The 16,017-nt window shown below is 44.5% G+C and overlaps 1 protein-coding gene across 4 annotated transcripts in view; it reads left to right on the top strand.

Annotated features, from left to right (window-relative positions):
* The window catches only part of IL20RB (interleukin 20 receptor subunit beta), a 139,900-nt gene that overhangs the window by 3,833 nt on the left and 120,050 nt on the right, over positions 1-16,017 (top strand). Inside the window, exons 2-7 of one of the 4 annotated variants that reach the window (XR_014170819.1) lie at positions 1,387-1,507; positions 3,603-3,793; positions 7,210-7,334; positions 9,503-9,653; positions 10,183-10,328; positions 11,250-12,888. Coding sequence is in view for 2 of the 4 variants with exons in the window: in XM_081920852.1 (XP_081776978.1) it covers positions 1,387-1,507; positions 3,603-3,793; positions 7,210-7,334; positions 9,503-9,653; positions 10,183-10,328; positions 11,250-11,375 (860 nt within the window). In the remaining 2 variants the exon portion in view is untranslated. Of the gene's footprint in view, positions 1-1,386; positions 1,508-3,602; positions 3,794-7,209; positions 7,335-9,502; positions 9,654-10,182; positions 10,329-11,249; positions 14,568-16,017 lie in introns of those variants that run through there. The other 3 variants (XR_014170820.1, XM_081920853.1, XM_081920852.1) reach the window with 3 other exon arrangements.

The raw sequence follows: 16,017 nt of genomic DNA, 5'->3' as shown, positions 1-16,017 counted from the left end.
AAAGGACTCTTCCTTCTCCTTAATTAAACCTTTGATCCACCCACTGCTGTTTACACCGAGGGGCAAATGCTCTCCTGGCAGTGGCGTAGCGTGGGTTGTCAGCACCCGGGGCAAGGCAAGTAATTTGCGCCCCCTAATCCGTGGATTTACGCCCCCTAACCCGTGGATTTATGCCCCCTAACCCGTGGATTTGCACCCCCTAACCCTAACCCCCAGATGTTGCGCCCGGTGCGGCCGGCCCCCCCTGCACCCCCCACGCTACGCCACTGTCTCCTGGAGATGGCAGGAATTAAACTTTCACATGCAAAGCATGTGCGCAGTCCTCCTTATGAACATTATAAAACAAGCCAGCTTCAGTAGCTATGGTTTCAAGTCGACTTGTTTGAAGGTAATCATAGTCAGGGATTTTTCAGCCAGAACTCACCAGAACTCATTTCTGGCACTTCTTTTTTTTTAGAAAAATATCGCTGATCGTAGTTCATGTTAGCCGCAGTCCGTAAATCTAGACATCATCATTATCAGCCATCGTAGTACAGTAGTAGCGTTTTTCTTTCATAGTTCAATCTGAAAGAAAAAGGACATCTGTCAGTGATGAGGCAGTCCTGCCCCCAGGCTCGTAATCTAAGATACATAGCACACAAGGAAAGGCGGGGAGGAGGGGAATAGCAAGTAGAGAAAACGAGTTCAGGCACTAGTTCGTAATAACAGTTGTCTTGTTGCAACCAGCTGGAATGGAGAGATTTGAAGAGGAGGAGCCAAACACTGCTGACTGGTTGAAGGGTAGGCTCTGCCGTTCCATCTCTTCCTCTCCTGTAGCCTGATGGAATGAGTGCCATTGGCAGATGACAGCTGAGGAAAGGGTCTGATAAAGATGATCTCTTAGCATAGCTGATGGAGGTGCCCTGCAGCCCTAATCGGGGAAAAACTAAGCAAAAGCCCTTTTATGTACAGGAACTGATCTTTGAAACACAAGTGTGATTTCTACATAGGCAGCTGCCCAAATTTTCAGAGTGTGTCAAATAGCTAGAGCAGTGGTTCCCACCTGGTGGTCCATGGACCCCGTTCACAAAACAAAAACTTCAATAGGAATATCAAGAGTTTCAAAAGTAGGGATTCTGCAGTATTTAGCTAATTGGGAACCACTGATCTAGAGCATCTTTGACAGATGTTCATTTGATTTATATATATATATATAAAATCTCCAAGGTAGTGGATTCCACACCTTTCTCAGACAAAGCTGGACATGAGCATGTCAGTCTGTATTCTGTTGACAGAGCAACCCAGCAGTAACAGTAACCTCTGCTCCTCCATAATAACTCACAGAGCCAATTGTAACTTCTGGTTTTCTCTCTTTTTTGCATGTTGCTGGGTGATTCCTACGCAAAGGTGTGTTACTGCCAGCTCCTCGGAACATCACGATCCTGTCCACTAATATGAAGCACTTTCTAGTATGGAGCCCGGTGACGGTGCCTGGAGCAGCTGTAAAATATTCCGTCGAGTTTCAAGGGTAACTTTTCTTCACACTGAGTCTAAACATGGAGTAACTATCACTGCTGACCTTTCTTTCTTTTTTAGGCTAGTATGTAAAGGACAAGACAGAAGAGTCTTAAATTATGCATGGTGTGAGGAAATGGATAATTAGAACACGGGGTTGGGATCATCCAATTAAGCTGAAGGGAACTTATTCACACCATTCAGTATTAAACTATGGTTTCCAAAATATATAGTTGATGTTTTTAAAAGGGTAATTATTATTATTATTATTTATTTATACACCGCCCTTCCCGGTTCAAAAACCGGGCTCAGGGCGGCTAACAACAAATTTAAAACACTTTAAAACACTTAATTATAAAAGCAGCATAAAATACGGTATAAAAACATGAATAACAATAAAAATCAAAAATCAATCAGATAATCCCCATTAGGCAAATTCTGTTGCTAGTCATGATGGCAGAATGCCTCTGGATATCAGATGCTGGAGGACAACAGTGGGATAGCCCTATTGCCCTCATGCCCTGGTTGTGGGCTTCCTGTAGGCATAAGGTTAGCTACTGTTAGGAGCAAGAACCTAGACTGGATAGGCCTTTGGTCTGACCCAGCAGGGATCTTATGACCCAAGCCAATGCAAGCTGTTGACTATCAGAGAGGGCCTATCCTGCTCCTTTGGCTGAGCTCTTGCAAAATTCCCTCACAGACTGGAACATGTAGTAGGGCCTAGGCCCAACCCACACATTCAGCCGAATAATGTGGTAAATATTCTGAGGTGGTCAAGTTGACTCTATTGCTGTGTACACACGACCAACTTGAAACACAGCCACGTCATTCTTTTTCTCAATAAGGATCTAAATTGGTTTCTTTTGGGGGTGGGGAATGCATCAAAATGCATTATTTCATAAGAAACAACAGGATACATTTGGAATGTGGCTGTTGTGGTGTGTACTCTGGTTCCTAAATGAGAATGTACTGAATGCAGAGTAAATGGGGTTGTGCACACAGCCTATGGTTCCAGACTATAAAGGAGGTGCCTTTGAATGTTCCCAAGCGTTAAAAATAAAACAAAATTCCTGCAAGTGAGAAAAAAGTAGAACATTGCGGAGAGAGGTTCTAGCCCAGCTTGCTCCCTCTTCCAGGTTTCTGCTTGCAAAGTATCCTTCAAAAACGTTATTACCCACTTCCAGTTTGGAGCAATACAACCCTTTCTATCCCCACATAACCCTAATGTGACATTCTGATGCATGTCATTGGGTCCAAGCCATAGTTATTAAGTGGCGTTGCAGTAAACTAGCCCATGTGAGAAGGTTGGAAAGAATTGTATCTGCTACCAGACATGCCTGCCCTTGTGGGACTATTCACGTTGCAACACATGTGTGTGAGGGTTCCTAACAAATATTCTTTAAAACGTGCACAGAATATTTGCTTCGGGGTGGGGCGGGTCACCCTCAAGTGTACAGTGCGTAATTTGTACTCTGCTTTGATCTCAGTCTTCTATAACTCAACTGAGTAACACACTTTGCATACAGAAGCCCCCAGGTTCAATCCCTGTCATTTCCAGGTTTCTTCCTGGAGAGCTGCCACCAATAAGCATCAACATTATTGAGTGAAGTAGGTCAGTGGCCCAATCAACCGCTTCAGTTGGCGGAATTGGCAATACTACACATAATACCTGTTCTTCATTTGTAAGAACTCAATTGTTTAGTGTGGCAGCGCCTGCAGAACTCTCTGCCTATTGATATATCAAGCAGATGCCTTCACTGTACTATTTTCGGCACCTGCTAAAAACATTCATGTTTAGACAAGCCTACCCAGATGCTTAGAAAGTTGAGGTAATTTTAATATCTGTTTCAGTATGTTAACTTCTGCATGTTTTAAAGCAGAGTCGTAATCTTTTCTCGATTTCACTGTTTCGTCTTTTGTAAACCACTTTGAGGAGGTTTTCTTTACAATCAAGCGGTGTACAGATTTTATGTAATAAATGAGTAAGAACCACTGCCTTCAGCAAAGCGTGTTGCATTCTTTCCCCTAATTCTTCTTCTTCTTCTTCTTCTTCTTCTTCTTCTTCTTCTTCTTCTTCTTCTTCTTCTTCTTCTTCTTCTTCCCCTCAGAGAATATGAGAGAGACTATGCCAACGACAGCTGGATTCCCATTGGAGAGTGTACGGGCATTAGTGTTACTCAGTGTGACATCACAGAAGACATTTCTGCCACTGTGCCGTACGATCTACGTGTCAAGGCAGGTGTGGGCACCAAGGCTTCGCACTGGGCCACTCTCAGCAGCTTCTTCAATCGTGTCACAAGTAAGTGCATTCACGTGCTCCTCTGTGATGCACATCTCACGCTGGGATCCTTAGAATAATGGTAGGTGCTAATGATCCCATTGGGGGACCTTGTTCCTACTGAGGTCAGTCCTGGGTGTCAGCAAACTGGCACCATTGAGCAGCTTAGCCAGGACCCGAGCAGCTTCTCCTGGAAAAGAGGAGATTGGATAGCCATCTTCAAATATCTCAAGGACTGTCACATGGAAGAGGGAACAAGCTTGTTTTCTCCTGCTCTGGAGGGTAGGACTCGAACCAATGGCTTCAAGTTACGAAAAGGAGATTCTGACTAAACATCAGGAAAAGCTTTCTGACATTAAGAGCTGTTCAACAGTGGAATGGTTTCCCTCAGGAGGTGGTGGACTCTCCTTCCTTGGAGGTTTTCAAGCAGAGGTTGGATGGCCATCTGTCTTGGATGCTTTAGCTGAGATTCCTGCATTGCATGGGGTGGACTAGATGAGGCTTGGGGTCCCTTCCAACAATACAATTCTTTGATTCTATAAACCTGCCTGGATCCCACTGAAGCAGACTCATGCCCTGCCCTCTCCTCCTTCAAAGCTGAGGAAGGCAGCTTTGAGTTGCAGTTTTAAATTTCTCACAATGCACTGGAGCACTCAATGTACATAGAGCATCACTCCAGGGCACTTTGTGAAATCTGAATGGCAGCTCAAGTCTGCCTGCCACTCTCGGCAGGTAAGCTCTTGACTGAGTTGGGAAACCAGCAGCATTTTGCTGTGGGACACTCCTCCCCACAAACTTGGTCCTGATTAAGGTGATAAAACTGTGTGTGTGAAACAATTGAACGTACACAGGTTGGGGCCTACATAGGGTGCCAACTTAGTTAAAATATTAGGGGAGGGGAGAGATAAGGGCTTTCCCGCATAATCAGTCATATGATGCTGTGCATGCACACCATTGGACTGGCAATGCCCATCAACTTTAGGGCCCCCCGGCCTCCTCAAATATTTTATCGTGGTAGGCTGAACAGACCTCAGCCCCTAGGATTTGGCTCCTGTGGGCCTACGTAATGGTGGGCTGCCTCACCATTGGATCTAATGACTTAGGGATTTTCCTGTGGAGAATTACAGCAAGTGCAGTTCTCCCCAGTTCTCTGCTTTAATTTGATGGAATTTGCCACGGTTGAGGCGGAAAATCTGTTTTGAATCCCATGGCTCAGCCTTCCACAAATGTGAGGTCGTAATAAAAACGGGTTTGGAGCAAGTGAGTTTCCGCCAGCACATTTAACCTAATAAACACACATCTGTCCATGGAGGCGCAGGTCAGTTCTGTATCCAGGGCAGCTGTCTACCAGCTCCACCTGGTACGCAGGCTGAGACCCTACCTGCCCGCGGACTGTCTCGCCAGAGTGGTGCATGCTCTAGTTATCTCCCGCTTGAACTACTGCAATGCACTCTACGTGGGGCTACCTTTGAAGGTGACCCAGAAACTACAACTAATCCAGAATGCGGCAGCTAGACTGGTGACTGGGGGCGGCCGCTGAGACCACATAACACGGGTCTTGAAAGACCTACATTGGCTCCCAGTACGTTTCCGAGCACAATTCAAAGTGTTGGTGTTGACCTTTAAAGCCCTAAACGGCCTCGGCCCAGTATACCTGAAGGAGCGTCTCCACCCCCATCGTTCTGCCCGGAGGCTGAGGTCCAGCGCTGAGGGCCTTCTGGCAGTTCCCTCATTGCGAGAAGCAAAGCTACAGGAAACCAAGCAGAGGGCCTTCTCGGTAGTGGCGCCCACCCTGTGGAACGCCCTCCCATCAGATGTCAAAGTGATAAACAACTACCTGATATTCAGAAGACATCTTAAGGCAGCCCTGTTCAGGGAAGTTTTTAATGTATGACATATTAGTGTATTTTTGGTCTTTGTGGAAGCCTCCCAGATGGGCGGGGTACAAATAATAAATTATTATTATTATCTAGAAGTATGGATTCCAGCTCAGAAAATGCGACTTCCAGACAAAGTTGTTTCCAAAATTTGACAGTTGATGCATCATTTTTCAACTCTTACTTTTAGTTTTTTGCCCTATCTGGAAAGGAAGCCAGGGCTCCCTTTTCTTTATCAGTTGATGTGTAGGAATGAAATTCAAGAGTACAAGCTGGTCAGATGCTTCTGATTCTATCTGCCTGAATTACCATTCTCTATGCAATTCATAAAGGCATGCTGTATTTTGGATGGTATAGTCTCCCTTCAAATCTAGACAGAACTGGTTTGTCCTTCCTTCTTCTGTAGCTATTGCTGGTACTATTACTGTAGATGACGCCTGCAGGCAAAACTGATAACTCTGCAGCCCAAGAAACATTTCAAGTCTATGCAAGATTGCTAAATGCCTGGCCCTGATGGTGGAATCCAGTTTCCACTCCCAACTTAGCCCTGAGGGGTTTCTACTAGAAAAACAAGAAGGAATCGGAGAAAACAGGTGACAGATTCAAGATGGTACCTAAAGATTTGTGCATCAGCATGAGAACACCTCACAAACTCAGTACATCAGCACTGAACATAAAGCTGTAAGCTTCTGCTCAAGTGGATCACTTTGGACAATACTATACATTCCATAGACTGGGACCACAAATGAGATAACCACACTGAATGCAAATTTTGCACAGAATGCACTGTAAGGACTAAAGCAGATGAAATGTTTGAGATTCATGAATGGATCTTCTCTCTCTCTTTTAATCAGATCAACTGAAGTAGGGTAAGATTGAGTAGGCCCACAGCATTGGGGTGGGGAGGGGAGATACTTAATGAGTATATGCCAAATACCCATCTGATCTCCTTTTAAGTTCAGAACATTTTGGAAATTCCAAATTAGGCTGGCAGCCTCCAATATGGTGTTCATGGGGACCTGCCGAGGTCCCTCTCTGCCCTCCATTATTTATATTGCATTGTGTTGTTATTTAAACCAAGGTGATGCTGTGCCTGGCTACAAAGCATATGGTAAGCATCCAGAAATGCCATCTTACCTCCTTTTCCTCATAAAGCCCCTGTCCCGTCCCGTCTCCCCTGGCAGCTTTGCCTGCTTTTTTCTGTTTGTTTGGGGTGTGTATATTTGTCTTTTTTTCCTTTTCTTTGGTATGGGAACGTTTGGAAGTTGCATTTTTCCCCTTATTGTCTGATTTTTGTTTTGGGATGTGTATTGGTATTGGGACTGAGGGGCTTTTTGAGGGGTGGGGTTCCTGAGCATTGACAGTTTTTGTTCTATGAAATGGGTATTTTGTGATGCTCACAACAGTTTCTTAGATTTCCAAATGTTTCCCCAGGCTCAGAAAAGGTTGGGGACCCCTGCTTTAGGCTGTTCTACAGCATATTGATCCTTGTTTCTCCTAAGCTGGGATGCGAGATTCATGTATGGTCCCATGACGGAGATGATTCTGTTGTTTTCACAGCCTCCCTCATTCCACCTATGTTGACTGTCACAGCTGATGGATATCATTTGCTAGTGGAACTTGAGCGTCTAGGACCTGCCTTTGAATTCTGGATATATTACTGGAAGAAGGGCCAAGGGCACAAGGTACGTTTTGGTCTTATATCTGGCCTGAGAATGCAGGAACAAAAGAGAAGAAAGTTCTCTTGCATTACATGGACAAGATCAAATGCATTGATGAGGAACCTGTGGCCTTCCATATGTTATTGGACTTCCACCAGCCCTGGCCAGCATAGGCCATGATCAGAGATGTTGTAGACCATCAATGTCTGGAGGACCACAGGTTCCACATCCCTGGTCTAGAAGTTAGGTTAGGCTATCCTGAAGCTCGGCCAAAAACTCTGAACGTTATTATGATGGAGGAGCACAGAAAACGATCCACAAGGAGACTTCACTTTAGTCCTTCCTAATTCCATTTTTCTTCTTGCTGCCTGATGGTGTATGCAATCTCTTTGATTCCTACTTGCTGTGATGCAAACATCCTAAGTGGGAACAGACTGTTTAAAAGATGGCCTTCTCCCAGTGAGTCTGCCTGGCCACAACAATAAACCGGAGGATCTGTTTTATATTTAATCACCATAGGAGGTCAGAATGGCTGTGGCGCAGGGTATGACCTTTTCAGTTGTGGAACCCAAGGTGCAGAAAGCTCTGGGATCTGCATGTCTTAAAAGACTCTTTATCAATAAGGTTAAAGATCAGCTTGCAAAAAGTGCAAGGGCCTGCACTGAGAGGCTTTCTCAGTTGCTCCTTCGCAGTGAAACAGAAATGAATGCAAGGACTTTGAAGCTGGCTCAGTAGTAGATGGGCAGCCAGTACAGAGGTTTTAACAATGGTATCACATGTTGCCAGCCATGTGCCCCCATCAGCTGTCTGGCCAGTGCATTCTGCTCCAGTTGGAGCTTCTGTACCAGGGCCAAGGGCAATGATCTCAGTTAAAATCACCTTAACCACAGAGCCTAGGACTTGCCGATCAGAAGGTCGACGGTTCGAATCCCTGCGACGGAGTGAGGTCCCATTGCTCGGTCCCTGCTCCTGCCAACCTAGCAGTTCAAAAGCACATCAAAGTGCAAGTAGATAAAAAGGTACCGCTCCAGCGGGAAGGTAAACGGCATTTCCGTGCGCTGCTCTGGTTCGCCAGAAGCGGCTTAGTCATGCTGGCCACATGACCTGGAAGCTGTACGCCAGCTCCCTCGGCCAATAAAGCGAGATGAGCGCCTCAACCCCAGTCGGTCACGACTGGACCTAATGGTCAGGGGTCCCTTTACCTTTACCTTTATGCCCTGCTGCAGTTAGCTTTAGAAAAAAAGTTCAATTTGGATTAAACCTTCCCTTCCCTACACTCTGCTATCCCGGTGAAAATTGCTTCTTCCACTAACCTAGTATTACATTTTTTTTTAAAGACATTGTTGCTATCTATGCAATTGAAGTAATGTCTAGTTTGGCAGCTGCTCAGCTTACCTACAAAGAAATCAGAAAACAATTTACTTGGTAGCTTTCAGAACCTTTGCTCCTTCCCTATACAATGGAACCTGGGTTAATCTCTTATTTCAGTTGTCTTGTACTATAACAATTTAACTTCCTACAACTCCCTAATTGCCCAGAATTTCTTACAACTGCCTAGAAATAAAAGGGGTGGGGAGTGGGGAGATCTAACTTGAATTTGCTTGTAGACATTCCTATTTATATTTCCCTGAGACGGTTTTTTAATGAGTGCCTCTGAAAGTATCTGAAAGCAAAATGCGAAAATAACCAGAAATTCAAAAAGCTAAATTTGTGCACCTTGTCTTAGGCGTTTGGCTGCATTTATTAGGTAAAAGTGTGCATAAAAGCATGTGAAAATAACATACAAGTGTGTATGTGAAAATAACATACATTATATTAGGGGGAAAGTGTTTGTACATTAGTTTGTGCTGCATATAAAATTAAGTTCAATAGGATAAATTTGTGCTTAAATGCTGAATTTTCATGAAGATTGTTTAAAATATAAAATGTGCATTTCAGACTGGCAAAATGAGAACCCAAGAGAACCCAAATTCACAGAACTTTCGGTCTCTAGTCTGGACAGCTATATCAGGCATCCCCAAGCTTTGGCCCTCCAGATGTTTTGGACTACAATCCCCATCATCCCTGATCACTGGTCCTGTTAGCTAGGGATCATGGGAGTTGTAGGCCAAAACATCTGGAGGGCCAAAGCTTGGGGACGCCTGAGCTATATGTTCCCATTACCTGATCAAATGCAACTGATTTCACCCTAGGTGTATCGCAAAGTGGTGAAAGACAGCAGCACTACCTTACATATGGACACCATGGAAGCTGGTACTGAATACTGTGTTAAAGCCCAGACCTATGTTGAAGCCATAAACCGGAGCAGCAATTTCAGCCAGGTGCAGTGTGTGAGGGCCGAAGGTAAGAACAACAAAGATACTCTCCTTTCCAGACATGGTTCTCCACTGCTGGGGGGCCAGGGCAGATAAATCTAATAAAAACTTGAACATTTGTGACACCTTTGCTGGACTTACAGGGTGGGCAATTTCACAAGTCTATATAAGAGCTTGCGTACCATTGTTCAGGGTTCTCCTCCCTCCTGCATGTGGTGAGTGGGGACCCTGTTGCAACAGTTCCTTGAATTAAGATCAGGCTTACTAGCCGCTTTGCTTCTCAATATACTCTGGTTGGCCTCTGTTATTTTCTCCTACTGATAGGGAACCCACTTAAGGACTCTATATGGGCTCCGGAATACCCCATAAGGGAAAGGGAGCACTGTTTCCCTTTACTTCACTGCTTCACATTACTGTTCTTCAGAACAGTGCAAAGCCATGTAAACACAATGTGCAGCAGTGGCAATTATATCAATTCCCAGATGCTTTTCACCTCAGAGCCCCTCATTGAGGTTTTCTACCTTCTTAGCAACTACAGACTTTTTTTTTGTCTCCAGCAGGCAAAGCCATATTGGTCACCTTCGCTCCACTCTTCTTGGTTATCTCTGTTGTGACTCTTTTGGCCCTTCTTTGGGTTGCCTGGAAAACATGTCAGATCTGCCAGTATTCCTGCTGCCCGAATGAGAGCCTGCCGGACACTTTGGTAAGATAAGAAATGGTTTGGAGTACTGTATTGAGGTTGTGCCTTAACACTTCCAGAAAAGGTAGATGTGCCCTGCTTTTAAAAGCCATGGGTTGAAGCTTGGTGCTTATACTGTGCCTGTTACCCAGGCAGGTTATTAGAATGCATAAGAGCAGCAGTCTGGCTGCAGACACATGACCGTACCTTTTAAAATCACATTCCCCCCCCCCCCCATGAATTCTGGGCATTGTTGTTACAGGTTGCTGAGAATTGTAATTCTGTGAGGGATAAACCACATTGCCCAGAATTCTTTGTAGGGGGGAATGTTCTTTGAATGTGCACATAACCTTGAAATGACAAAAGTCAGATCATTGAGGTGCTCGGATGTGTAACTGAAGGGATAATGCTGTATGGGTTACAGGTAGCCCAATGTGTTTAAAGCTATGTACCGGTAACTATATTTGCCTTTGTGCTTGTTGAACCCAACACTGGAGCAACTTAGTGAGCTATCAGGTAGAACCCTACCTGTGCTCTTCTCCCCTCGTAGTTTCACCATGAAGAGGGCTAGATACTTAACTTTTAAAATTAAAACGCTGAACACTGGGAATGCAGGGTGGAATATCACTTAAAGCTGGGGTGGGCAATACTGTGGCTCTTGAGAAATTGTCCAGCTTCCATTGTCCTTGACCCTGACCATTGGCCATGCTGGCTGGGGCTGATGGAAGCCCATAAACAACTGGAGGAAGCCAGGTTCCTCATTTCTGCCTAAGGGAATCAGACTTACACAGGCCCTCTTATGGCTACAGCCCTGAGCACTGCTTTGAACACTGAGCTTTGCAATACTAATCCAGTACCTCAATCCCTCTGCAGTGGTGAAGTAAATGCTCTTCCATCTTTTCCCCATTACTGTATTTTTTTTTCCTCCCCCCCCCCCCTTTCCAGAAAGTAACAGAATCACCTGCTAGGCTACTAAATTACAGGGAAGAGGAGACAGAGAAATGCGATGAGTCTGTGCAAGTGCTACCCCCTGAAGAGCTTCTCCGCTTTTGGATTCATGAAACTCTTTAATATCACACCAAGGACACAATCTGCAAGATGAGACTGCAGTGCTGCTCTCCTTTTTGCCTCTCTGAGTAAGGCACACACACAGTGCACACACACACACACAGGTAGCTTTCCTCTCCTAACAACACAAAGACAGAAAATTGAGGATTTGCTTTCTTCAAAGGGAAAGGCATCATGCGGGTTCCGGCGCTGAGGGTTTCACAGAGAGGGCTGGAGCCGACCCATTCATCCTTGTCTGACAGAGAACAGCAGCAGCCAAGCTCATGGATAGCCACAGAGGCTGTGATCCTAGCTGCTTGTCATCATCTGCTTAGCTGAGAGTTAAAAGACCTTGGGCTGATTGCAATGTGCTGGGTTTGCTTTTTAACATAAAGGTGCGGTGCTAGAAGGAGACGCAATTCAAATCCATGTTGATTTTGCAGAACAGGAGCAAGGAGCAGCAGGTTCGAATTCAGTGCTACTTAGCGGTAGCAGCTAGAGCACATGTTTTGAGTCAAAAGGTTCTAAGTGCAATACCTGGCACCTCTGTTTAAAAGAATCAGTTAGAAGATGGTGTGAAAAATCCTGAATGCCAGAGCAGACAATACTGGAAAAGACTGACCTGGTACAGTGGTACCTCAGGTTACATACGCTTCAGGTTACAGATTCTGCTAACCCAGAAATAGTGCTTCAGGTTAAGAACTTTGCTTCAGGATGAGAACAGAAATTGTGCTCCGGCGGCGCGGCAGCAGCAGGAGGCCGCATTAGCTAAAGTTTCAGGTTAAGAACAGTTTCAGGTTAAGTATGGACCTCCGGAATGAATTAAGTACTTAACCTGAGGTACCAGTGTACAAGGAAACTTCCTATGTTCCTCCTAGTCAAAGATCTCACCTAAATAAATATTTTCACATATATTTTTCAATCATAGCCCTAAGCCTTAACTCTGAGATTTTTGTAATAAGACCGTTTCTTAAACTACAGTCTCAAGTTAGCTTATTTCCAGGGCCATCTTAAGCATATGCGGCGCCGGGGTGCAAAGATCCACCCGCCCCCCCCCATTGCCCAGAGTTGCCTCACCGGCTGGCTTGCTTGCTCCCGAACTTGCGGTGCAGAGCCACCCGCAACAGAGGAGCCCTCCGTGGCGCTCCAACCGACGGGTGGGCTCTTCCTCGGACTCCAACTCTCGGGCCCCCGACTCTTGGCCTGGCGCCCCTGAGAGCCTGGTGCCTATGGTTAAGACGGCCCTGCTTATTTCAGCACTGTTTAACCACAGATTGTCAGGTTTGGGCAACATGTGATCAGAGGCGGAGCTAGCTGCTCCGGCACCCATGGCGACCGCCACCAGCAGCAATGTCACTCCCACTCAGGGATGACACCCGGGCAAGCCCTTCCTCCGCTAGTGCATGTGATTCAATTTTTAAAAAATATAAGCAAAAGCTTCCAAATTCCTCCTCATGTCTGCACTGGAAGAGAGGTGCACAAACCTGAGGTTTGTTGAGGCTCCTCCTTGTTACACTAAACTATGGCTTAGTATTATGTTTGAACTAGCTCAGTGAGAGAAGGCGCTCACTTAATGTAGGCATTTCAGAATTTTACACAGAATTCAACAACACATGGGTTGTCTGCCTTGCATTCAGGAACTACTGTGCTTTTCCAGCTTAGTTCTAACTTACTGAAAGTTGTTTACTTCCAGTGCCTAATCTGATTGGGTTAAACTTGGCCACATCTTACTTAAATGGATTAAATCACTTGCTGTGGAACTAGTTTGCTGCTTGAAAAACATTCAATTTCTGGGCCAGGTTTTAAAGTAAGACATATAACAAGTTTTGCATTACTTTGGTGGATTTTTTTTTAACTATACAAAGCATTGGAAGGCTTGGGAAATATTTTTAAATACTGAAACATGCATAATTTTTTTTATGTAGTTACATATGATTACTACTTAAGTTCAAAATGTTACCTTACAAAAGTTATGGTATCCTGAGTACTGCAGTTCTGTGTAAAAGCCTATGCATTCCCAATGTTAGCCATAAAATATAGAGATATCTGGAAAGCAAAACAATGTTTTGCATGTATATTTTATAGTCCTCAGATGTGCTATGCCAGTAATAAGGCGTGCAGGAAGATATCATGTAACACAGCAATGCTGATGCATAGGATTGGGGTGGGGACAGGGAAAAGAACACAGAGCACCTAATTATCTTGGCATGGAATTTTAATGCAGTCCCAACTCAGCCGAACAGCAAAATCTGACATAACCAGACTGTGAAGTGATGATGTTACAAAACTAGATTAGGATTGCCACATTTTCCCCTGGCAAAACCTATGTCCCTTTTAAGAGCTGAACAAAAATGTAGAAATTTAACCAAGTTCTTTACTACTTACCTATGCAAGGAAAAACTGCAGTGGATGAATTTCACATAACCTTTGTCCAGCAAAAAGACAGAAATTTGTCAGTTTCAGGGAGAGATTAAGGGAAACAGTGGTTGTGGCTCCTTACTTTCAACTCCTTGCAGTTGTAGTTTCTGTAGTTAAGAAAAGAGAGGAGTAAAGTATCCTGAGCAAAACCACTGTGAGCCTTCCTCTCTAGTTTGATAGCTGGTTTTTGAAGGAATATAACTTACTGGCAACTGGGACGTGGGTGGCACTGTGGTGTAAACCACCGAGCCTTGGGCTTGCCGATCAGAAGGTCAGCGGTTCGAATCCCCGCAACGGGGTGAGCTCCCGTTGTTGGGTCCTAGCTCCTGCCAACCAAGCAGTTCGAAAGCACGTCAAAGTGCAAGTAGATAAATAGGTACCACTCCAGCAGGAAGGTAAATGGCGTATCTGTGCGCTGCTCTAGTTTCGCCAGAAGTAGCTTAGTCATGGCCACATGACCCGGAAAAACTGCCTGCGGACAAACGTCAGCTCCCTCAACCAGTAAAGCGAGATGAGAGCCACAACCCTAGAGTCGTTCACAACTGGACTTAACTGTCAGGGGTCCTTTACCTTTATGTTACTGGGAAAAGAAGTAGTTTACTTATTAAATTTTGTAATGATTTTTTGGAACCCGGACCTAATAAAAAACATAAGCACAGCATATGTAGATTGTTTGTCACTGGCTAATCGTAACATGGAACATCTGTATGTAAATCTTATTTGTTTGCGTGACTGTAACATACATCTGACCTATATCACAAACCCAGAAAGCATATAAAATTCAACGTGGCATTATAATGGTGTGGTCAAAGTTATTACATATATTAGAAGAGACGATATTTTTAACTTCATAGCGCTGGGAAATGTGTATTTTTTTTTAATAGATGCCCTGGCAGCAGTCTTCATCCTCTCCAACTTGTTTGAAGACCTCAGTTTTGTTATTTCCAAGAGTTCTCTTTCACAGCAACAGTTGTGAAAAAGGCAGATTCCATGCCAGGGATCATTAAGAAAGGAGTTGCCGTTATATGGGGCAACCACAGTTGGAATACTGTGTACAGTTCTGGTTGCCTCACCTCAGAAAGGATATTGTAGAGTTGGAAAACTTTTAAGGGGGTGGAGCAACTCCCCTATGAAGCATTTGGGACTTTTTAGTTTAGAGAAAATGTGAGGATTGGAGTTTACTGCATTATGATTGAAGTTTATTAAAATCATGCATGGCATAGGGAAAGTGGACCCAGAAGTTTTTTGTATCTCATGACACCACAACCCATGAACATTCAATGAAGCTGAATGTTGGGAGGATTCAGATGAAAGTAATTCTTGCAGATTTCCTACGAACGTCTGGTTAGCCGCTGTGAGAACAGGATGCTGGACTAGATTACCATTAGTGTGGTTCAGCAGCATCTAATGCTTTAATATTTCCCCATCTGCTGTGGCAAATTCTGCTCCTAATTAGGCCCCCACCCCATACCCTCCAACATTTCTCCAGTGAAAATAGGGACATCCTATTCCATCACAATAATTTTACTATTTATACCCTGCCCATCTGACCGGGTTGCGCCAGCTACTCTGAGCGGCTTCCAACATAATAAAACAGTAAAGAACTTCCCTATACAGGGCTGCCTTCAAATATCTCAGGCATTGGATAACTCCATACCCTCCAACATTTATCTAATGAAAATAGCGACATCGTGGCAAAGGGGCTTGAATAACTCAGAGAACCTATGAGCTATGCCATGCAGGGCCACCCATGACGGACAGGTCATAGCTGAGAGTTTAGACTAAATGTGATCCACCTGGAGAAGGAACTGGCAATCCACTCCAGTATCCTGCTAAGAAAACTCCATGGACATTAGAAAGGAGAGGCTTTGAGAAGACAGTGAGTGTTTCCAAGGCATGCTCTAGTTCATGGGGTCATGGAGTGCCCAAGACGACTAAACAACAACAAAGGGAAAGTGGGGCATTCCAGGATCAAATTAGAAACTCGGATGACTACTGTAAATCCGGGGCTGTCCCTGGAAAATAGGGACACTTGGGAGGATCGGCCATCCATTGTTAAAATGGCGAAGAAAAAGGGTAGTTCACACTTCTGCTTGTTTGCTCAGGAGAGCAGGAGTAAATCACTGAATCTCTCACTCTGAATCAATTAAAAACCCTAATTAATGTTCAGCGGCTGTAATTAAACTACTCATTACTATGTGCATTAACTCGTTTTATTATCCATGTATGCCTCCTTGCGCTCACTGAT

Source organism: Podarcis melisellensis (assembly GCF_964234715.1).
Source record: "Podarcis melisellensis genome assembly, chromosome: 8".
Lineage (NCBI taxonomy): Eukaryota > Metazoa > Chordata > Lepidosauria > Squamata > Lacertidae > Podarcis > Podarcis melisellensis.
The sequence above is the reverse complement of the archived record's forward strand: the minus strand, read 5'-3'. Positions and strand labels throughout refer to the sequence as shown.